Raw genomic sequence first — 22,995 nt, forward strand, 5'->3', positions numbered from 1 at the left:
ATATGCTTCAATTGTTGTGGGTTTTGTTTTGTTTTGGTTTTTTTATTTCCTCTCCTTTGAAATTTAGGATGGTACAACAATTTTCAGTGGACTTTGAAAAAAGAATTGAAGGATCAGGAGATCAAGTTGATACACTAGAGCTTTCAGGCGGTGCCAAAATCAATCGTATTTTCCATGAACGTTTTCCGTTTGAACTTGTGAAGGTATTTATCCGCCTTGCTGATGTGCTTTGTGGGTTTTTTATGTATTATGTTTGTACTGATAGCAAGAAAAGCCAAGAAAATAGCTGATTGAAAGAACATGCTCTTAACTGTGGAAGAAATTACATGAAGTTATAATTGAGACATTTGGCTTAATTTCTAGGACTGGACACTAAGACATTTTAAGACTTCTAAAGTGTCCCTATTACAATATTGTTATAGACACAGTTCATACTTTTTTTTGTGCTCTTTGATTGTTTTATCACAAATGGTRTCTTTCTTCTGGTTAAATGGGAAAGGCATACAGTTACAGTTGGTGAATTTGAGTTGTGTTCAAATAACTGGTATTTATTAAAATGAGTCTTATGGAAAATAGCCCTTTTCTATGTGTTCCACTTCCTGCATTCAGGGCATTAAACCAAAGCCAGCTTTCMGTCCTACACTTTCATCAGAGAGAGGTGGAGCAGGGTAGGTCCCTTTCAACCCARGTCATTGTATGGTGGTTTAGCATAGGTAATGACCCTTTCATTTGTGACAGAAGTAACTTTTCTTCCAGCTGGCTTTCAAGAAACTTAAAGAAAAGCTTTGTAGCTTAATAACTGAGACAACTCCTCTCTTAAATTTAGTTGAAAACTATAGAATGGGAAGGAGAGGATAAACAGACCATAATTACAGAAGTTGCTTTGAGAAACCAGGCTTGGAAAAAAAAAAAAGTGGAGTCTTCCAAATCATGTGTCTGGCTTACTCTGTCAGCTCTTCAAAATCATTCCAGCTGTTGGTATATCTGGGATGGAAGAGTGTGTGATTTTCAACAATCCTTACTGCTGCCCACAGTTTTAGTGTTAAAATGTTTTTAAATACTTACGCTTTGTTTAGTGTAAATAGAAATTTTTATTTTGGCAGTTGAACTTGTCTGTCTTATGGTTRTACAGGGAGAGGTGATAGTTCTTGTTTTGTTAAAAACTTCCCCTAATATGCTCTCCCGTGCTGCTGCTCCTCTAGATGGAATTCAACGAGAAGGAGCTGCGGAGGGAGATAAGTTATGCCATCAAGAACATACACGGTATCAGGCAAGTGCTCCATGTTTTGCAGCCTGGTCACATTACACAGGTGGAATATCTTTCCAAAGCATTGCTTACAAGCTTTGTTGTTCTCAGTGTTTTGGAAAATGTTTCTTGTGCTACTTGATTAGTAAATTCTCAGATGGTTGACACTGGTAGCCATGGTGCAGTATTTGAACTTTCCTTACCTGATTGCTGGAGAGGTCTTGATTTATCATAGTGAACTGGTGGTTTTGGGCATGGTTTTTTTTTTTTTTTTCCTAGTTTGATTTTTTAATATAATTTATCAGCCAAGGTAGACCTTGGTGAGCAGTGTTTGAAACAAGAAACAAGGCCTGTTGGTTTAGAATTGGGTCTGTGGGATAGCTGTTTATAAGTTCATTTACTCTGCAGTGACCAACTGTGAAATTCTCCATGTCTGATTGAGTAACAAAACCACATTTGTGAGTGAAAAGTGCAGCCATAGGATTCTTATGGATTTGCTATGCAAGTGATTATGCATTGAGTGTTGCATCTGCAATACCTAGGATTTGATGCACTGCTGATGAGGCTTTGCTGCATTATATCAGTACTCCTCAGAGTTCTTGCAGTCCTCTTGCAGTATTTTCATCTTTCAAGCATGTTTCTACTTGGATATTTTTACTTAGAATGCCACTTTCTTTGAGAAAGGAGTAAATTGAGTTCTTTGGAAATAGCTGTTTGTGTAGGGATTGTTATTACTTAGCTCTGAAAAGGAAGATTTGAGCAATTTGGTAAAAAAAGTCCTAGCGTAATGTTTTTATTACTGTCTTACATTTTCTTTTATGTCCACAGAACAGGTTTGTTCACTCCAGATATGGCATTTGAAGCCATTGTTAAAAAACAAATAGTTAAGCTGAAAGGGCCTTGCTTAAAAAGTGTTGATCTGGTGATGCAAGAATTAATCAACACTGTCAAGAAGTGCACTAAAAAGGTAACTTGCACATATTTCTGGTAATGTAAGTAAAATGGAAGGGCATGGTACATAATACAAAGCCTGTCTTGCATTTTATGGTGGTACAAGAGATTTCTGATCCAGTCATTTGACAGAGTTAGACTTTCTGAAGTAATTACGACTCTGCAAAACTCTCAAAACAATGTAGTGATAGGAAAGGTGATTTTTGTCATTCTTTTGTTTTGATTCTTATGATGAGAGGTGTTTTTGAGTCAAGAGATGCCCTTCTTAAATCCATGTTTTTGCTTCTTAGCTGGAATGGCTGCTTTTGCTGTCCCACATGTCCATCTGTCTGTCCCATCTTTGCACTGCAGGGTACCCCATAATAGCAAGTACAGGAAGAGTTCTGGAATGTAAGCACATGCATGATTTGGTTGTTCATAAATATTATCTCACATCCTTTGCATTTTTCTGGAAAAAAAATGTATACCTGTGAGCAGGTAAAGGAGATACTTCTTAAAACAGGAAACACAAAAAACATAGAGAAGCGGATTGTCTGCTATATTTTCAGCAGAGTTGCCAGACTGCTTTCATTTTTGTCAGAGTCTGGAAGATATGTCTTGAATTAACTGTGCAGATGCTCTTCCCAGTGGAATTGGCCAAATTTACCATTTATTTTGCTGTATTGAAGTATTGTTATGTAAAGATGTTGCCACAAGGTGGAGCCTTTAAAGAACAAGAGATCTGGAAATCACTTGGCGCACCACTCTGGAATTAGGTACAATAGAAGAGAAAGAAACTTCACCCCTGATAGACTTTCATATGTCCAGAGTGTCTTTTCTTCAGTGTTCCATGGAGGAAAAGGACAGCAACAATCCAAGGGTTTAGGTTTCTCCAGTCTCTCTGAATAACAGCAAGTAAGGCTTGCTTTGTAGAGTGGTTAACCTTTAGTCACAAGTGTTTACAATATTTGCTTTCTTCAAAAGAGGAAAGCTGGAGGCTCCTCTGTTTGTATTCCACTCAAGCCCCTCTGCAGGTGTAAATTGCTGTTAATTTTGTGTTTCAGTTGGCAACATATCCAAGGTTGTGTGAGGAAACAGAAAGAATTGTTGCTGGCTACATTCGTGAAAGAGAAGAGAAGACCAAGGATCAGGTGAGAATAGGAGATCTGACAGTTTGGGGAAGTGTGTGAGGGAGAACAGTTCTTATATACAAAGGGCAGTAGGACAATGAAAGATTCTGGTTTTTTTAATAGGCTGCAAATTTTAGAGAGGAAGAAAAATTGCTTAACACTGATCTTTGACAGAGACTATGATTGTTACAGCAAAGTTAAGTAGTGGCTTAAAATAGTGTTGGTTTGTTCCTGTGCCAGTGTGCCAACTTCTTAGCTGTGCCACTGGAGCTGTTTGTGGGAAATCCATTATTGATTAAACAAATACACACAGGAATAGCCTGTTTCTACTTTGTTTACGTATGTTTTTAACATACCCATCCCATGCACCAACCCCTCACTCTAATTACAGTGAGGCTCACAAACAGTTGTACTGGGACTCTTGATGGAGTGACAAGTTTCTTTCAAGTGAAAAAAAAAAATTAAAATAAGAAAATTCAGAGAAATTTGGTTAAAACATTCATCACCCAGCTAAACACTCCTGATCCAGGAAACTGCAAATCTTRGATTACATGTGAGAAAATCCATTGGAGTGAAAACTCCATTGGAGGAATTATTGTCTGGACASTGCAGAGAGTGACAATAGAGATACTGGGGAAGAAGAACTTGGCAGAGTTCCTAAGCTGTTCTGAATTCCTGSCTCTCTAGTCCTGTCCCTATGCAAGCTGGGGAGCTGTGCAGCACATTCTGCTTCTTTAATCTGTGCTGCAAATGTAGTTCTTAAAAATAATTAAAAAAAATAGCTGTGCTTGTACATGCAGGGAGTTCTAGTTTGGAGACAGTTATCTCAAAATTTTTGAGAAAATACAAGTTGTTTAAAATAATTCAGTTTTATTTTCCCATTCTTCGTTTTGTGCAGATACCTGACTATTTCCCAGAACTAAGTACAAAATATGGGATATTTGTAAATGCCAAAAATTAACCAAATAGGTTATTGTCACATTCACATCATTATTTATGCTGTTAGCAGTTATCCTTAATAAATCAAAACACTAGTGAGAATATTTTCAGAGGTAAGAGATGGAGCAAAAAATTAGTGGGGATTTAAGTCTAAGTGTGGCATCTACTATCATCTGGAAATGGTGAAGAATTTGGGAGTAATGTGACATTTGAGGAGCTGTGCCGAAATAAGACTTAAGAGATTAAATGCTACCATTTGGTAGCAATAGGTTTCTTCCTTGCTCCCTCTGAWAAATGCAAGTCTGAAAAGATAGGGGTGAAGTGCGATCTCCTGCATTTCCCATAGCCTGTTGTAGGGTGGGAAGGGTTTACTAATATCTTAGCAATTTCTATACTGAGTTAGATTGTCTAGGTTKAATCAAGCTCTCCCTGGGCTGTTGAAGGACTGACAAGTGATAAGYACACAAATCATTCTGTTATTTTGGTGATAGCCCATCTCTCAGTTCAGATGTGCACACCAGAATGGCTGTCTGGTGCCTGGTCTGGACATTTTCTGGGCCAGGACTGGATTACTTATCCCTGCTTTGTGTGATATRTAAAGAAACTGTAGGTACCTGGATTTTAGGTTTAAAGTTCGGATTCCTTGCTGGCTTGGCTGGAATGTTCCAGATAGACAGAATTTTGCTTAGCTTGCAAAATGCAGAGCTGGATTCTGTGTTATATAATTATTAAAATTCTCTCTTCCCATGTATGATTGGTATTAATGGAATGAATGAGGGCCAAGATAGTGAAAAATGAGGTCTGTTAGGAAAAAAAGTAAGAAGAGGGAATAGGACTTCTGTAGTCTAACTTATTAAACAAGCACAGAACAGAAGCAGAGGAATTTAGAAAATATTGCCTTTGGCTTGAAAAATTACGAAAGCAATATTCTGTAATGCAGAGAGCTCAAGAGTTCTGTTTTTYTCCTCCCTTCCTTTTCTTCAATCTCTCTTTTCCACCTTACCCATCCTATTTTGCTCTCCTRTCTCCCATAATAGATGCTGCTGCTCATTGATATCCAGGTTTCTTATATCAACACCAACCATGAAGACTTCATTGGCTTTGCAAAGTAAGTAGATGAAAACCTTGTTATAAAGACACTGYTAGGCTTTTTTGTTTATTTGCTTGGGGCTTTCTTATTATGTTCAGAACACAAGCCCTGAAGTGTGACAGTGAAGATACAAGCTGCAGAGTCCCAAACATGCAGGACCATGCTCTTTCTCAAATCCACAGTGTTGAACTCTGTCCCAGTTGCAGGGGAGTGTTCACCCAGTTCACAAGCCTGGTTTCAGTGAAGCTGGAKCYTGTGTTGGTCTGSAATCACATGTATTTCAGGACCTCAGAGATGGGTATTGGTGGTCTTTTTACATTGTTATTAATGCATACTTTGGGAGCTGTGATTCTGTGTGAAACAGTTTTGCTCAGAATAATGGATGTCACTGAATTATAAGTGTGCCTGCTGTTTGGCTGTAGAGAATAATAGTAGCAGAATGCCCTGCAGGGCCTGGTTTGACRTTCTCCTCGCTTAATTGAAAAGGCTGTGAGAATATTTTCCAGAATGTTCTCCCTCAGTTTCCAGCAATTTGTGCCTCAGGGACTTCATACCAACATTTTGACACTAGTGAAAACATTGAAGATGTCTGCACTCTTTGAAGAAGAAATGTTCCTTCAGACATATTCATGCCATATTTGCCATAACAGYGACTGGAATCACAGCAGGTTTCGGCCATGTGGGATGCTGGCAACAAATTTTGGCACCAYAGTATGTATTTGAGTCTGGCCAATTCTAGTTAGCACAATGAAGGAAGGTCCACTTCTTTGGCATTGTGCCTCGAAGGTTTAAAACATGGAGTTCAGGAAGCTGAGAGGGGAGAAGGCAAAGCCAAGCACTATTTATGGGTTTGGTTTAAGCAACTTTCTCTAGAATTGTTTAGAGGTCCTGGATATCTTTATCAGTTCTCTTGACAAATGACAGGATGTTGTAGGAATGGTAGCTGGCCTTCTAGAGGTCAAGATAACAACCTGCCTATTTGCTACTCTTCATCCTTTTCTGACAGGAAAAAGCCTGCTAAAAACACTCCATGTATATTCACGGTGTGTGTTGTGACCTTGAAGAGTCACATAGACCCACCTCCTGCTCAGAGGAGGGTCCATGCCRAGTTCAGACCAGGTTATTCAGGATTTTGTCCAATCAGATCTGGAGAATTCCCAAAACTGGAGATTCTCCAGCCTTTCTGTGCAAGCCCATTCCAATGCTTGCCTTTCCTTACTGTGAAAATACATTGGTTTGTGTCAAGTTGGAACTTTCCATATTTTATAGTATTGGATTCTGAAGTTCCAGGTGTATCTGGAGCTATTTCATAATGTTTCTCCCCTGGAAAAATTCCCCTCATGGATATTGCTCCTTCAGCCTGTAGTTCAGTCCATGGTCCTTGCTGCTGTGTCTTTGCAATTCCTGAGTTCAATTTCTTGGGAAAGCTGCTTCCCCTTTTGCCAGCTGAGATCTGGAAATCCCCGAGTGCTGTGTATGGGGCATAAACAAATAACAAGTGATTCTTTGTTTAAGTTCACTGGTAAGTTTAAGCAAGGCTTTCTCTAGGCTGGAATGGATGGGGAGGAAAGTATCCTTGTTGACTTCTGCTCAACTGAAAGAGAAAATTTAGATAGCAAAGAAGAATTTAAAATATGTTCACTTAAGAGACAAACAGGAGAAAATATAATTTGAAACTATGAGAGTATTATTGTTATGGTAGTTATGTTAGAACTGGAAAATGAAATAATTTGGGTAGCATAAGGGCTTCTGCAGTATCTAAACATCCTGGACTGKAGATTCCAGATTCCCTGGTGTTTCCTTTCCTTTGCTGAGCCTTCTAGCCCCTTGTCTCCTGTGGCTGCAGTGTTTTAATAGTGTAAGTCTTGTGGACTTTGATCATAATAATGAGAGCAGAAGACATTTCAAACTTCCTTGAACCACTGCAGGGCCTGAGGCAGGTACAGTGYGATGTGAATTGTCTTGAGAGGGATTTAAGGATGCCAGTATTTAGAACAAATTTGCATAGTTATAAAATTGCAGAATCTTAGAATATTAATATTTGTCTCATTTGGCAGAACTAATGGCAACATTCTGGGCTTGGGTTTGTTTCTAGCTGGTGTAACTGGGACACAGCTATATGCTTCAAACTACATAAAGAGTAATTTATTTTTAGAACAGTAAGTAGAGGACCARTTGCTGGGCTATTTCTAAAAGGCAYGGGTTTCTTAGTATGATGTTAATGGTCTAATTAGCTTTCCTAAGGTGATAAAATGAAGAACACAAACAAGGAGTTATTGGTGTGTTTTCTGTGTGCACTTTATTTAATCATGGTTTATGTATCAAATCTTATGCAACTCAGATGATGTACCAGGGACATGCAGTGTTGTTTGRTCAAAAGCATCAGGATGATTGAGCTGAACACAGTGAGTAGGCACATGGAATAAATATCCTTGTAGATCTTCTCACAGACAACATGTGGACTGCTGGTTTGATAGTGTGGTCCAAAGGGCAGGATCAGAATTTGGACGAGGGTTCATTTTGGTGCTTCATCAATTCTTTGGAGCAGCAGCTGTGCAGCAAACAGCAGCAGGATGGGCCCATAGGCTCTAATCCAAGCACATCTCTCTGCCTTTGTGTTTCAGAGCAGCCTTTGTAGCTGCTCTAATATGGATGCTTTTTTCTTCAGTTAATCAATGACTGGTGAAATGGTATAATCTAATCCAAACAAAACTTCCTGTCACCAATGAAGTGCTGGTGGCTGAGTAGCCAAAGCCTGCTCTCTGAATGCTTTTCTTCTTTCCAGCAATATTTTAATTTTGTGGCCTAACACAAACTGCCACATAATGCAAATGCTTTTAGAATTAATGGGAACTTGTTTGGTTTTGAGACAGGAGTGTGTTTTGTTTCAGGAACTGGGATCACCGAAGTCCAAGAATTGAACAAAATATTTTAAATATGGTTTAATTCCAAATGTGCTCTATTCTTATAAAATTTTAGCTTTGAACCAACTTTATGATGGCTTCATCCATTGGTTATTTTTACACCGTCAAAGTGCATATAAATATTAGAATAATATCCAAAACAAACTGTCAAGACAAAGCTATTAAGGAGCCTCCTGCAGGGGAGGATTTTGTTGTACTGCTCTAAATAACAGAAATGGCTTGTTTTTTGTCTCTTCTGAATATTTATAGAGGCTAATGTTTCCAAAGTTACCCACATGAGCCATAATTTCTCTGTGCTTTTAGTAACCTTTACCAATCCAAGAAGGATGTTGTTGCAAAGGAGATGATTAGTAGGAGATATTTGCTGTGCATGTGCCTTCTGTCTTTAGCAGGCAAATATAAGCAGGTAGAGAAGCTGTTGAAATATGCACAGATATGCAATGATTTTCCCGTGTTTCTTTTGCTGCGTTAATCGGGCTTTCTCTGCTGGAATCAAAATTATTGCTGCTAAGATTATTCCTCAGGAACTGGCTTAGTTCAAGTTTCTTCAGTATAACTCTTTTCCTCTGCTTCCCTTAGTGCCCAACAAAGAAGCAGTCAGGTTAACAAAAGTGCAGTGGGAAATCAGGTAGGCACCTAACAGAGAATGGATAATGGCATGTGCAAGTTAATCCAAGCTCTTTGGTTTTCTTGGCTGCATTTTCTTGTTGTGAGTGTATCATTTACCTTTTTTTGCTTCAAACATACATAAATGTGTCCTCATTGCATTGTTTTGCTGAACTTTTCAAAGCCACCTGACTTCCATTGTTATCATCATTTACTGTTTAGCATTTCTGCTGCTGCTTGCACTGCTGGTGTCTCCCCTCCCACGCTGTTTAGTGCATTGAATCTCTCATGTTACACAGCAGTGTTTTGTCATTAACTGCAAACCTGTGAATTTCAGAATCCCAAATGCTGGTGAGTACTTGCTTCTGTGTGCTTTGTCATAGTGTTTTGCTGCTTCTCGTGTGTTCACAGCTGAACAGCAGTGAAGGGTAATTCAGCAAACCCATGTGGATTTGCCTTTACTTCTTCTGCAGTCTTTCGGTTGACTTCACACAGTTGTTGACTATTTACYATAGACCTTTCTTGAAGTAAATGAAGAATACTGGTTGATGGTCTCAGATTAATTAGCATCTTCACTGAGATGCATTAATGAAATTAATTGTTTGTTTCTTTTTGTGAAATAAGAATATGGGATTGGTTCTGCAAAGTGCTTGGTGCTCCTGAGCCTGCCTTCTTTTTCTGTTTTATGTGGGCCAGAGGTTCTCAGTACTTTTCAAGATCAGTCCTCTTCTTAATATGAGGTGAAAATAATGAAAATGCTACAACTTGGAGAGTTTCTGCTCACTTTGAGGGTTTTGCAAAGTCTCAAACAGAAAAAAAAGTAGTTATGGAACTAGTACATCGTTGAGAATGAAACAAAAAATGGTAGCAAAAATAAAACAATGAAGYGTTGCATAATTACCAGTATTTAACATCTTCCTGGTGTTTTTACATGCAATTTGGTTAAATAATGCCTGGGAGGTGAGCGGTCAAGGTTTTCAAATGTGACCTCTGAGTTTAGATCCAGGCGAGAAACCTGAAATTTCAGTAAGTTTCCTACTCTGCTGCTGTTGTAGACAAGAGTTCTTGGCATTTTCTGGAAATGCAGTCATCTTTTTGGGGCTGGAAATTCAATCTCTTCSTCTCACCAAGAAATTACTAGTTCTTTTCAAGATATTTCTTAAAATAATCCAGTAACTTCTTGGATGTGATGGTTCCCCACAGCCTGACCAGCATGAGTGGCATTTTTGATGTAATATATGGTTTGGATTAAAATTAAAAAAAAAACCCAACTGGAAGGTCTAAACACTGCAATGGCTTCAAAGAGCAGCCTCTCCCCTCTGAGGAGAGATTTCCTTCTTATCTAGCTGTGCCGGAACATGTGTCAAACACAACGACTGTCATCACTTTGGWGTGTCCCATAAAAGGAAAAGCGACCAATTATCTGGCTCTTCAAAAATACACAAATAAAATGAATGATTTTTWAATGGAGTGAATGTTTTCTCTCCAAGGAAGTGAAAAAAAGCTTGGTGTTTTAAATTCAATGTTGAAAGTTGGTTACTTGTGGTATAAAGGACTTTGCTGAACCTTTTATTGTAGAGATAATAAACAGATGTTTGTAAGTTGATTGTTTGGAGTTGAAAAGAATGAGAAAATGTTTCTGAAATAAAACWTCATTTTTGCAATTTGCTATTTCAGGGAACCAATCTACCGCCTTCAAGGCAAATTGTACGAGCTAAGTTCTGTAAGCTTTATTGTTGCTTTTTCATTTAGCTTCTCAGAGGGCAAAGTTTGTCTCTAACTCATTGGTTTGTCCAATACTTGCTGCTAAACTATTTAATGTTAAGCTGTCTTGTCTCTAACACTTCCTCAACAAAGTGTAATTGCAGTTCATCACGTAACTGCTACTAACCTGCTGTTACCAGTCTGAACTAGTATAACTTAAAATGTTGTAGAAGACTTTGTATAGAATTAATATTTKTATAATTTACCAAGTTTCTCAAACTAAAATGACTACTTGATGTTTATTTTATTATATAACTGGAAAGCAGTTTTTATCTGATGTAAGTGCCTCTATTCATAGTAAACCTCTCTTTGAAAGGTGGGCAAATAAGTTTCTGGTAACCAAAAGGAAACATTAGCTCTCGTGTAAATGAACGTGCTGTTTATGGATACAGGTACTGTTCTTGRTGTTTTGTTTATGTCAAGGAATTACTTCTGATAGAAAAAGTGAGTTTTATGAACTAAAATATTTAAAGCCTTTTTAGCATTCTTTTTGTAGCACCAAGGAGGATCAATATATCACGGACAGACTCTTTTCTAACCCTTCCACTTCATGAGTAAATAAATATGTGAATGTCTTTAATATTACTAATTAGAATTAATTGTCTAAACTGCAGTTAATTTTATAACGAGTTACTACCAGTTCAGTGATGGTTAGGTGTGAGAAATAATTTCTGCATTTTGTGTCATCTTTGGTAATACCTGTGATGAAAAGATACATTTTTTCAGTTTGTTGCCACATCATCAAATTCTATTAGTTGTCATTTTCAATTCAACTTATAATCAGTGGATTAGGCAGTACTGTTTTTAACAGCAGTTGAATTGAATCCCTTGGGGAGATCCAGATTACTGAATTTTTCCTCAAATAGTGGGATGCTCATTTGCTTTTCTTTTTTAGTAGCTTGCTTTGAACTGGAATGATGCAGATAACTATTAACTCTTTCTGTATTTCTCGGAAATAAGATGAACACAGCAGCACCTTATTTTTGGATAATAATGCGAATTCCTCTTAACATGGTTTTTTTTTCTCCTTTTTTGCTCTACTACTAATTTATCCTCTCACGCTTAATCTTTGGCTTTTTGTGTTTGTCTTTTCTTTGCTACCGCCTGAGGTTTTGACCTGACTCCACAAAGTTTCTTTTTAAGCCACAGGTTAGTCTGTCTTCTAATTTGCTTGAAGTAATCCATGCAATGCTTGGTTTTACACAGCACACTAGCAAGGTTTGGCTCCTGAAAGCTGATCCACTCTTAACTGTACATGTTGTGTGCTGAGATTTGTTTTGGTGACTAAAATTCAATGTTTTAAGCTCCCCTTCATGATAAAGCTTTAAAGAGGAAGGTGTCATTGCTCCATGCCTAATTGATGTTTGTGAGAATGCAAGACACTCAAATTATAGAGATTTATTTAGAATTTATATGAGACTCTATTTTGTGTTTTGCTTCTGTGGCAAAATCTGCTGCTGTGCTTGAAGTAGCCCTGTAATTGGAGAAAGGGCTTGATGTGAACTGTGAGTCTCATGGCAGTGTCCAAGTGATGTGGAGGTTTGGTCTGARGGCTTTGTTTGACCTGCCTCTTTTATAGAGTTAAACCAGCAATCTGATTCATTTATTCCAGGCACAAGTAGCATTCATATGCCATCAGCTTGTTCTTAGAACAAGAACTATAGTTCTAATAGGTAACTTTTCCCCTAGTAACATACTGCCCTCCCCTTTTTATTTATTTATTTTTTTTTTAATCCTGCTTTGTAGCATACTTTGCTGTTTCTTTTCTTCAGATATACTTAAATCCTGTTATCTCACATGGCCCAGGAGAAAAATGTTTAGAGAAATTTTTTAAGCAACCAGATGGAAATGGAGACTTGTGCCATGGTCAGTGACGTGGTCATAAAAAGTCATGACAAAACTGTTCCCTTAAGAAATGTCAGTATTTTTATAAAGAGTGCCCATGATCTAACGTTCAAAAATATTTCAAAATTTAGCAGCATGAGACCTGATGGTTTTGAATGTTCACTTAATCAAGTCTTAGAAGACTATTGCTGTTCTAAATGGCCTTTAACTATTTTTTTGGTTTATATTCCTTCATGTTTGACTTACTTCAATCTTTAATTATATGCAGAAGCATTTTTCAGTTTTTTATCCCTGAGAGCTTTGCTTCAGGAAAGACTAAATTTTTCTTTAAAGCAGACATGGTTTTAGGACTTTAGCCACTGTCATTCTTAAGTTACATAATACATTGTGCAGTGATTTGTAGGGAAGCAATGTCACAAGATCTTGGCGGTGTTGAGTATCAGAACGGATCTGATCAGTTCATGCTGTGACATTTGGCAAATTACCAAAGTGAAATACTGTAGTAGGTTTCCTCTAATACATTATAGTTTCTGTAGTATGAGGATCTTCATAACTGGAGAAAGCTTGTAAGGATGCCTCCCTGAGCAGTTCTTGCAATTTTTATTCTCTCCTATGCTTACTATTTGGTAGCACATATCATTATGTGACAGTGAYTGGAAGATAGAGTGGTACTGGGAGTTGTGTTCTGTGTTCAAAATTATTTCAATGGAGTTACGCAACACAACTTTATTGGTGTTATATTAACAAGTGCTGCTGCTTGTGGTGTTGTGGGAGTGTCCAGTCTCATGATTCTCACACTTGTATTTGTCTGCCCAGTTTCATGTATCTCACTTATCTTGAAATCATCCTTCCGATAGTTTCAAATACTTCTTTAAAGAATCAGAAAGTGTCCCATTTCCTTGAATATATTTCTTTTACAAATGCCTTATTTGATTTATTGCAATTAAAGTCATACAGCAACACATAAATTGTGCTTATTGTGTAAAATCCTACTTTCCTGTTTATCCATGAAGTGGTGGAGAGTAAGAACAACAAATATGATTTGGGTTTTGTGCAGCTGAACTATGAGAAAATTATTTCCTTCTGGCTTGTTCATGTGCATTCAGAGCCTCTAAGTTTCATTTTTCAGTCACCCAGATTAGGTATCAGGATCCTGAAGGAAGGAACTGTGTCATCTCTTGTTCATCCTGTGCATGGAGTCCAACTACCGGTCAGAATATTGTCTCCAGCAGCTTCTGGCAGTGCCCATATTTTTCACCTTCCTGGAGTTCATAACTCATGTCACTGACATCCGGTCTKCACAGAATGACATTTAGAAATATGATAGAAAATACTGAAATGGATCTCTTAGTTACACCCCAATGAGAAAATGAACTAGTGAGAACAATGATGAAACACAGGACTTGCATGTTTCAAGCTGAAGTACTATAAAACAAAGCAAACATAACAGTTCAAAAGAACTCCAAAACAATAGCTCTTCACCAGAGTTTTAACTTCARAAGTGCCTTTGAAAATCTTACCTTCTTATTCCTTAGGGAGGAACACTTCTAAAATACAGCTTGAAGGATTTTCTTTTTGCGAAATTGTCTGGAGTCTAAGGTGCAATTCAGCTTCTCTGGAAAGTAGGTTGCTTTATCTCACTTTGTCTAGCACTTATATTTTGATCCAACATCTCCCTCTCCTTTATGTCTAATGCACACTGATGCTGTGTCTTCTCTGAGTGTAGCTTTTTGTAGTTAACAGAATGTGCCTGGGAAACAGGAAAAATTCTGTGAAAAGGACATGAGGCTTAGCACACTAAGCTCATCATCTCCCTCTTGGTGTCCCCTGGAGCAGCTTCCTAGTGTTTTACATTGTTATGATCTGTTGCAGAGTCAAAGATATTTTAAAGAACATAGCACCCTGTTTTCCCAGAGGGGTATAGATAAACAGATATAGAAATTTCATATGGAAAACACACACACAGGACATTGCTGCAGGTTGATGTCCTGCTCTTCATGCAGTGTTGCGTGGGAATGACAGCTGGATCTAATCCTTGGCACACAGATTTTTGAAGAAACAACTGGCAAATTTCTTCCTTTACAAGACGGTGACCAGTGCTTATATTAAAAAGTCAGCTGGTTTCTGTCTACACCCGGTGATGGTTGCACATTTATGGGASACGTGTTGGACTGGAGTATGACAATTCCTACCTTAGCAGTATTGAAACGCTTCTTAAATGGCATGTATAGTTTACTTTTTAAAATGTTGGCTTGGTCTGTTCTGAGACTTCTACCACAAATGCCTTCTTGTCAGATTGAGAAAATTTGACTCTACTAAGGTGTTACAGAGCCTATGGTAACAGTAAGGGAGAGGCCTGGATGGAATAAGCAAAGAATGCTACTTCCCTTCCCTTTGAAGTGCTCATCACCTGTAAAGTTCTTGAACTGCCGCTCAGGTCTTCCTGACTGGTTTGCTTCTAGAAACCACCTCTTTATCTTCTCTGACATCTGTCTTCAAATCTTTTACTTTCTCTGAGATATTTCCTCAAAACAATTTTCTCCAAACCAGGTGCTGGCCAGGCTGCCTGATCTTCCTGTGTGTGGATACAAGTTTTATATGGAGCAATATGGCATTTTCAATTGCAGACATTATGGTTCAACAGCATCCTCCCTCCCAGCCTCTTATTTCAGTTTCTTTATAGCATGGGAAGAACCATCTGTGCACAAGTGCTGTAAAGTCTTTAGTCTGCTGTGCAAATACAGSTCCCCTTCCTGCACACCTAAGTTCAAGTGAATGGGGGACCTTGAATTCAATGCTTTTCCCAAAAAACTTTTCCCTTTGCATTTGTTTAGTTCAGCACAGAAGGAAAAAGTAGAGTTAGTTTGGTTCTACAACTTGYCCTGTGGCAGCTGCTGAAGGCCAGTACCCTGGCTGTGTATACATATTACTTGTTTCCTATCAAAAACTTATYTGAATAAACATCATAAAATGAAATGAAGATTTGATGGGTAATCAAGTTCTTATCACTATGTTTCCCTTTACTTGCACTGAGGCAAGCATTCCATGTATGTTTGTACTCACGAATGCCCCTCTCCAGTTAGGGKTTTTTTTCCCCCCAGTGAACATGAATATTAAAAATCCTGACCCACTTTTGTAGAAACCTATGTGGAACAGGCTGCTTCATCCAATCTGCTTGTGCCATACCCTTGAGTCTCTTGACAGGAGTCATGTCCAGTTCTCTCATCCCTTACTGTGGCTTTAGAACCAAATCAATGCTTTCTTAGAGATTTTCTTACAGGCTGCAAACTTACAGCCTGGTTTTGGATCTTCAGGGCTTTTCTTACATTACTAGCCTGGTTGGTGGTAATTGGGAAAACGCATTCATCTTCCTTGAAACAAAATTTATGCTCTTGGATTATGTGCATTTCCAATACAATATCCTGCTTTTCAGGTGCACCTTTGGATCTCTTCTTTAGTTTAGTTACCAAATATAATTSAGTCCCTTGTTCTATGCAAAACTAAAGCTGTTATTTTTAGGATCTTACATGAACAYCCATGCTGAATAGGGGTGAATTCTGGTTCTGAAACTTTTATAGATGGCAAGTGATAGTGAGCCACGTTCTTCTCTGGTGAGTTGTTGGTTTTGGAGTCATAGGTCTTGTAAAGCCGTGTGAGAGGAATGTTGGTCTCATATTTTTTTGAATACAAGAGAAAACTCATATTTGATCACACATGCCTGTGCCTGTGGGACTTGCTGAGGGGCTTTGAAGGGCTTCTCTGAGCATTTCTTTCCATCACAATATTTCACAGGCAAGTGAAGGGTGTTGTTGTGCAGACAAAGAAAAGAACTGAGGTTCCTTGTATCTGTGTGATTGGGAGACTTCTGTTATCTTGTTCAGAGTATGGTAGGAAGGAGTATTTGCTTTCGCATTTATATTGGAAAACAGTAACTGTTCCAATAAAATTGAAAGTTTCCATTTGATCTGTAAATGAGTTTTCATGGTTATTCTCTGTTCTTCCTCTCTGGAGTTGTCTCATTTCTCTTAGGTTTTCTGTTGTTCCCCTTTCTCTATGCATGCTGTAGCCTCCTGACCTTAGTATTTATAGGAATGTTCCCATTTGTTCTTTAATCTTTGGCTTGCATCTGTTTTATAAAGTTTTGCTTTACCCGTTTTCCCCCTGATTTTTGTTGCTGCCATAGTGGTTTGGTTTTTTTTTTCCTATTTTCTTTTTCTCTTCCACTATATGAGACGAAAATGGCTCTCACATGCTTCTCCTTACCACTTCCTACCTTAATTTTAATTTAAGTTAGGACACCTTTCCCCTTTGTCACTCCATACAAACACTTCTGAAAATTCCCAATGTGAGAAGCCACTCACTTTACCAGAATGTAGGTGCTTTTCCTGGTATCTGCCTTTATAAATGCCCTTAACAATTAGACCAGAACAGTGTAGTCAGAGATAAAGTGGCATGGATTTTAGAGTGTGTTATTATACAGCAAACAAATATCTTCAGCTTACATGTTTCTTAACACACTCATGCTTGCTGTAAGTACAACATTCTGATGGGCTTCTTTCTTTCTCCAGCTTTTGACTGAAAACACTTTCTTTGACTGATACTCACTTTATTACTTTTTTTTTTTTTGAATGATAGAAACCTACAAAAACTCTTGAATTTCCCAGAGACTGAAAAAATGCACGTGTTCTTGTTTCATTTAGCAAGTCTTTATTGAAAAGAATGAATGCAGCAGCAGAACTATGTCAAGTGAGTAATGAACTAAACTTGTACCTGACTGCACCTCTGCATAGGTCATCCGGAAAGGCTGGCTCACCATCAACAACATCGGCATCATGAAAGGAGGATCCAAGGAATACTGGTTCGTTCTAACTGCAGAAAGCTTGTCCTGGTATAAAGATGATGAGGTAAGGAATGAAGAACTTTTTTTCTATTGGGGAAAAGCCCAGTATTAATACAGTCTTCTGAYACCAACTTAAAATATTAAATCAGCTTGTGTAAACTTGAATTGTTTTAAGGTTTTAGCTGTGTTCTTTAAATTTCTGGTTTGATTCACAAATTATGCTGATTTTCTGAGACTTCTTTTGAAATGCTGATAACAAGTGGGGTTTTTTTAATTTTTTTTTCTATTTTTTTATTTTGTTTTGTTTTGGGTTTTTTGTTTAGTTGGGGTTTTTTGTGTGTGTGTTTTTGGTTTTTTAAAAATCTTTTCTTCTGTGATTTCTATACATTACTTCAAAAAAAGAAAAAAAAAGTCCATGCTCATTTGAAATATTATGCTTATTGTCTTACCCTTGCTTAGGCTGCTCGTATATCTGCTGCAAGCTGATCATAAATTATCTGGATGAAGTTACTTCTGAAAGTAACTACAGCAATTGATTTAATGAAAACTTGGTTTTGGTCTTAAATTCTGCAAGGATGAAAGGCTTATCTGCAGAGTTCTGTAGCTGATTGGTRTGGATTTTTAGATTTGACAAAAAATGTGCCTTTGTGGGCGATCATTAAATCTGAGGTGACTAATATGGGAATTGGAAAAAACATTTCTCTGGTGAAAATGACATCCACGTTGCTTGCTTTATTGACTGTATTGTTAGGCGGCTTGTGTGTTGTCTTTAATTACTTTTTCAACTATGTTTGTAATGATGCACTGTATCCAAAATTCCAGCAGTATTTTTAAAGTGTTTTGGAGGTTAAAACAGGATTAATATGTGTGTTCTCAGATTTATGGTAAAGTTTTTGTGAGGTTTTTTTAAGGTTTGTTTTGGTTTGTTTGTTTATTTATTTAGGTTTTGGGCTACATTTGAAAAAAAACTTATGATTTCCTTTGCCCCTTGCCCTTTTATTTAAATTTTAAAGGAATTCAAATGTACTGTAAGAGGAGATCTGGTGCGCATCAGGCAGAGGGGAGGCGCCAAGGGACAGGTGTCAAGAGGGGAAGTTTTACTCTCAGATTGCTGAAATGTAATTTGAAAAAACGTGCACTAGTGACTTTATGAATTTGAAAATTAGAAGTTGCTGGTTTTTGTGATCTACCTTGAAGAAGTTAATATAACCTTCTTTTTTAGGTGAGATACAGGTAACTAACTACAGCAAGCATGTGGCAAAATTAACTTCCCTGGCTGTGTTCTGTCCCAAGCRTTTGGAGGTGCATCTAAGATGAGCTGTGGCAGTTTTTTTAGATAGTTTTGATGTTGCTTTTTTTAATCTGATCTTTGTTTAGTGTGAAATATAAAAGGTCCTGAGGATGCTAATGGCATGTCTCGTGCCATGCAACTTTAAAAATAGTTTTGTTTGTCTGCTGAGGAGAGTCACCCGGGAACTTCAGAATAGTACACAGAAAGAAATGTCAACTGTGTGATTTCCATATGCATGTTTTAAGATAATGTCTCCTAATGACCAAACAGTTATGTTTTGAGAGTCATAAAAATGTCAGTAGTTAATTAAGGTTATGGGAGATCACTCCAGAACTTCTTAGAGTGGTAACAGAAGATAATATCACAGTACTGTTGGACATTCTGCTGGTGAGGGAAGTTGCTCCTCAAGTACAGATTAGCTGTATAATGTGCTGTATAATGAGAGTTTATAAAGTTACAATTTCTTTTTATTTTTTTTTAATTTAAAAAAATTCTTTCTTTTTTTTTTTTTTTTTTTTTTTTTTTTTTTTTTTTTTTTTTTTTTGTACTGGACCTTCTTAGTAAGACTGAAAAAATTTGTAAGGCTCCTCAGTTGATAACTGAAGTAGCTGTGTGGGGGTGTTTTTCCCCCCGGTGAGATGGCAGTCTCGGTGATGTGAGAAGTGATCCTGGTGTTTGTGTGTCTGGCTGTGCCCTGCGAGGTTGAGGCAGTTCAGAGCTCTCATTCTCCTGCTGGGGCTGGCCAGGAGCCTTTCTATGGCAGCTGGGGAAGGTGCAGAGTCAGGTCTCACCTTGCTTCTSCTGCCACGGTGAGGAGTTTGTTCCCCCTGAGCCTGTACCCCTGAGGAAGGAATGCTGCAGCAGCTTTGTACCAGAGAGCTCTGACAATGTGCTTTGCAAAGCTACAGTGCCTGCTGGGGCCTCCAGGGCTGGGTACCCCCTCTAGTGTAARCTGAGCCTGTTTTCTGGACTGGAATTTGCTCTGAGATCAAAATCACTAGTGGTTGCTTGCTAGTGCYGTTAGAAGGATGTAAATTCCTTTGTTTGTGAGGTGCAGCTTTTATAAGTGATGAATCCACAGTGTAATCCATTTAGAAGCAATTAGCTTTGGCAAAAGATTTCAGATTTTGCTTTATGATACCAATATTAGAAAAGAAACAATTGGTTTCTTCACATGGTTTTGTTGTTGTCATACATACATCAGGATTTTCTTCCTGATGAGAGGGATTCAGTGTCTAATAATGCTTTTTATAATTGTTAAAGAAATGCCAAGTTGGTGTTTGAACAGTGTGCTTAAAGCAGTTACATTATCAGTTCTGTGAGTACTAACCTGGCTTAGTTTCTGATCCTGCATACAGTTGCTTCTATTCATAACTTTGCTGTGTGACTAGTACCATGACTTTGTGCTTTTTTACTTAAAAATGAAGCAAGGAAAATGCTGTGTGCTGGCTTTGAGGCTRTTGTAAACAAGTGCAAGATCAGCACACTTAATGACCTCACAAATAGAGATTTATTTTGTAGAGTATYCCATGTAATCCTAGCTGATGTATTATAAGGCACGTCTACACACATGCAAATTATTAAATCTGAGCATTTTAGCTCTCAGTTGTTACTGTTCTGTTAAGTACCATTAACTAAGGKTCATTTGAGAGTCAACCTGCAAATGTGAAGTTTGTGAATTTGGATGAAGTGGACTTAGGGAATGTGGAATGTCATCCTAGTTTTTGAATCAAAAACCTCTTACTGCAAAGAAATTTATGCCATTTGTAAAGTGGTGTAGCATTTTTACAGTGCGTGGTCACAGAATGTGATTTTATTATTCTTTTGAAAGCATCCAGAGATTTTACTGGCCTTATTGGTGTGCAAAGGATGCCAAGCTRGACTCTAGGATTAGAATTTCTAAAAATGTGAAATTTATATTGATTAGGAAATCCCCTTCAGTCTTATTTCCAAAGAAAATATTTCCATTCTGTTTCAATAGGAAATAATATTTTTGTCAACATCCAGTGATGGATGCAGTTTGTATTAAAATTTCAGAGTTTCTTCCCAATTGTAAAACTGTGTGAGATTTGAGAGTGAAATGACATAAATAAGAGAGGAGGTGAGAGAGTGGAAAGGGGAGAAGTTACTCTAAGGTCTGACATTGTGTACGTTTACAGAATTAACTGCCACACAGTAAGCTGCTCTTGGCTTCTGTGGYGAGCAGGAATGTCAGTGGGTTTTATACAGCAACAGTCGAGTTACGCCTGGGAAGCAAATGGGAGAACAAAACATACGGAGGTGCGGCAGAGGTGCGTACAAATAAAACTTACTGATAGCCAGTTCATGAGAACACCTAGGAAAAGAGTACTATAGGAAGCACAGTAAAAATTTCAGCAGTGGGTTTTATTGTACTTCAGAGGCGGTGTTGGTTTGACTGTGGCTGGGTTGCAGCCCGCGGCTTGGTTACTGACCGGCCGTCTGAGGTCCAGAGCGACTCTTGGCTGGAGCTGGTGCTGCAGACGCTCTGGGGTCAGAGCGGGGTCCCACTGGCAGCTGTCCCTCAGGCTGGGTTGTCATGCGACTGCCTGTCTGTGCCTGCTGTACAGGTGAGAGGATGTTCTGCACAGCAAGTGTAGACAGGCAGACACATGACAACTCCGTCCAGCCAGTCCCTTGGAGCCATCGCCGCTGGTGTGCAACACTTTGTGCCAGTCCGCTTTGGGGGGCATTTGGTGGGGGGAACACACATAACACAATTAAACTTTAAAACATTGGCAGCTGCAGAACAAGAACAGAACTTGATTTTATTCAGAAAAGAAGCTTGTGGGTACATGAGTTATCATTGTGCTGACGTATCAGGGATGCGATTTCAACAGACTGGTCACACTGAACATTTGGAGAAGCAAAAAGTACTGAAGCCATGGTTTATTTTATATGCAATTCATACAGGGTTTTGCCTGCATATTATACTCACACATTGTAATTTAACCAGATGTTTTTACTCCTCATGGAAGCACAGAAATACTGAAGTTCAAGATAAAGGATATGTTTATACAGTGCATATTTTCTAGGAGCAGATAAGTACAATAATCTGCAATGTTAAAAATAAAAATCTTTCTGTATAAATGGAGGCAGCCACTTGCACATTAACCCCATTATAGGGWACGTGCTGGAAAGAAAATGGGTTGCATTTTGCAGCAGTTTTGCTAATATGTAATATATTTCTTTTAGTATTTTTCATGTTATTTCAAATTAACTTTCTCTCAAAATCTGCACTATCTARCAAAATAAATTAACCTGGTAAAACTTCAGTAAGTTTTTTTCAGTTAACTATAGGCTATACTGTATATCAAAAGCATGCAAATAGTATCATTTCACATCACAAAATGTGCTACTTTGCTGAATTTTCTCTATATAGAATACACACAATGACTGTAACCCAATTTGCAGTGATATCTGCAACATCATTGGGGTATTGTTTCAAAAGGCCTAAAACACACTGGAACCTTAAAGGGTGAAAAGAATAATTGTATTAATTTTCTCTCCAGATTAGATGTTTCTGGTTTATAATGGTGTTCTTGAGTCTCTCTTGCTCACTAGTGCCACCATAGGTAAGCAACAAACTTGTGCTTTCAAACCCTTTTCAAACATATCCCATACRAAATAGCAGCCAAACAATTTTAAGTCCAGCCTAAAAACTGATTATAAAAGGGATGAATTTACCRAGAGACTAAAGATGGGGATAGTGCTGAGGTTTTAAATTAGGCTAATAATAAATTAATATATAATTATTCAGGTGTTCTGTCTCCAATAATTTTGCCATAAARACAGATATGCATTGTAGTTAATGTACAAATTGACTATACAAGTTAAGTTTATCAATTATGTGAATAAAATTTTTCTTCAACCTAACAAGGGGGAATAAGATGTTTTAAGTAGATGAATCGACCTCAAAAAAAGGCTAGCTAATTCAGACATGAAAAATTCATTCCAATGCATTAAATAGTTTATAATATCCTTACTTAAATTTTTGTAGCTCTAAGTAAAATTTTAAGAGTATGCTTTAAGTTGTTATTTCTTCCCACCCGCTTGACCATTTTGAAGAAAAGCAAAAGCAGCAAATTAGAAGAACTTTTAAAATAAATATAATACACTGCTTGTTTGATAGATTTCATCAGATTTAACTGCTGCATTTAGTTGCTAAAGAAATGAAAAATCTTTAGTCTGGAAGAAAACAAGGTCTCACTTTCTGTGTTATGGATCCTTCTTGAAATAACAAAGATTGTGCAGTCAAAATCACTGGCAACCTATGGTATAAACTATTGTAAGAACAAAAGTATGCATTTTATAGAATAGGTTTGCTATTAGCAAATGTCAGGGAAGTTGTGCTGGGAGGAAAGTCGTAAGT

At 37.8% G+C, this 22,995-nt stretch overlaps 1 protein-coding gene across 1 annotated transcript in view; it reads left to right on the forward strand.

The window, feature by feature from the left end:
• Positions 1-22,995, forward strand: part of DNM3 (dynamin 3) — a 169,678-nt gene that overhangs the window by 32,772 nt on the left and 113,911 nt on the right. Inside the window, exons 8-14 of the mRNA XM_057372765.1 lie at positions 68-203; positions 1,203-1,270; positions 2,075-2,213; positions 3,241-3,327; positions 5,283-5,353; positions 8,839-8,887; positions 17,265-17,378. Of these exons, the coding sequence (XP_057228748.1) occupies positions 68-203; positions 1,203-1,270; positions 2,075-2,213; positions 3,241-3,327; positions 5,283-5,353; positions 8,839-8,887; positions 17,265-17,378 (664 nt within the window). The remainder of the gene's footprint in view (positions 1-67; positions 204-1,202; positions 1,271-2,074; positions 2,214-3,240; positions 3,328-5,282; positions 5,354-8,838; positions 8,888-17,264; positions 17,379-22,995) is intronic.

Source organism: Malurus melanocephalus, unplaced genomic scaffold, assembly GCF_030028575.1.
Source record: "Malurus melanocephalus ecotype Western Australia unplaced genomic scaffold, MMel_1.1 scaffold_178, whole genome shotgun sequence".
NCBI classification, from domain to species: Eukaryota; Metazoa; Chordata; class Aves; order Passeriformes; family Maluridae; genus Malurus; species Malurus melanocephalus.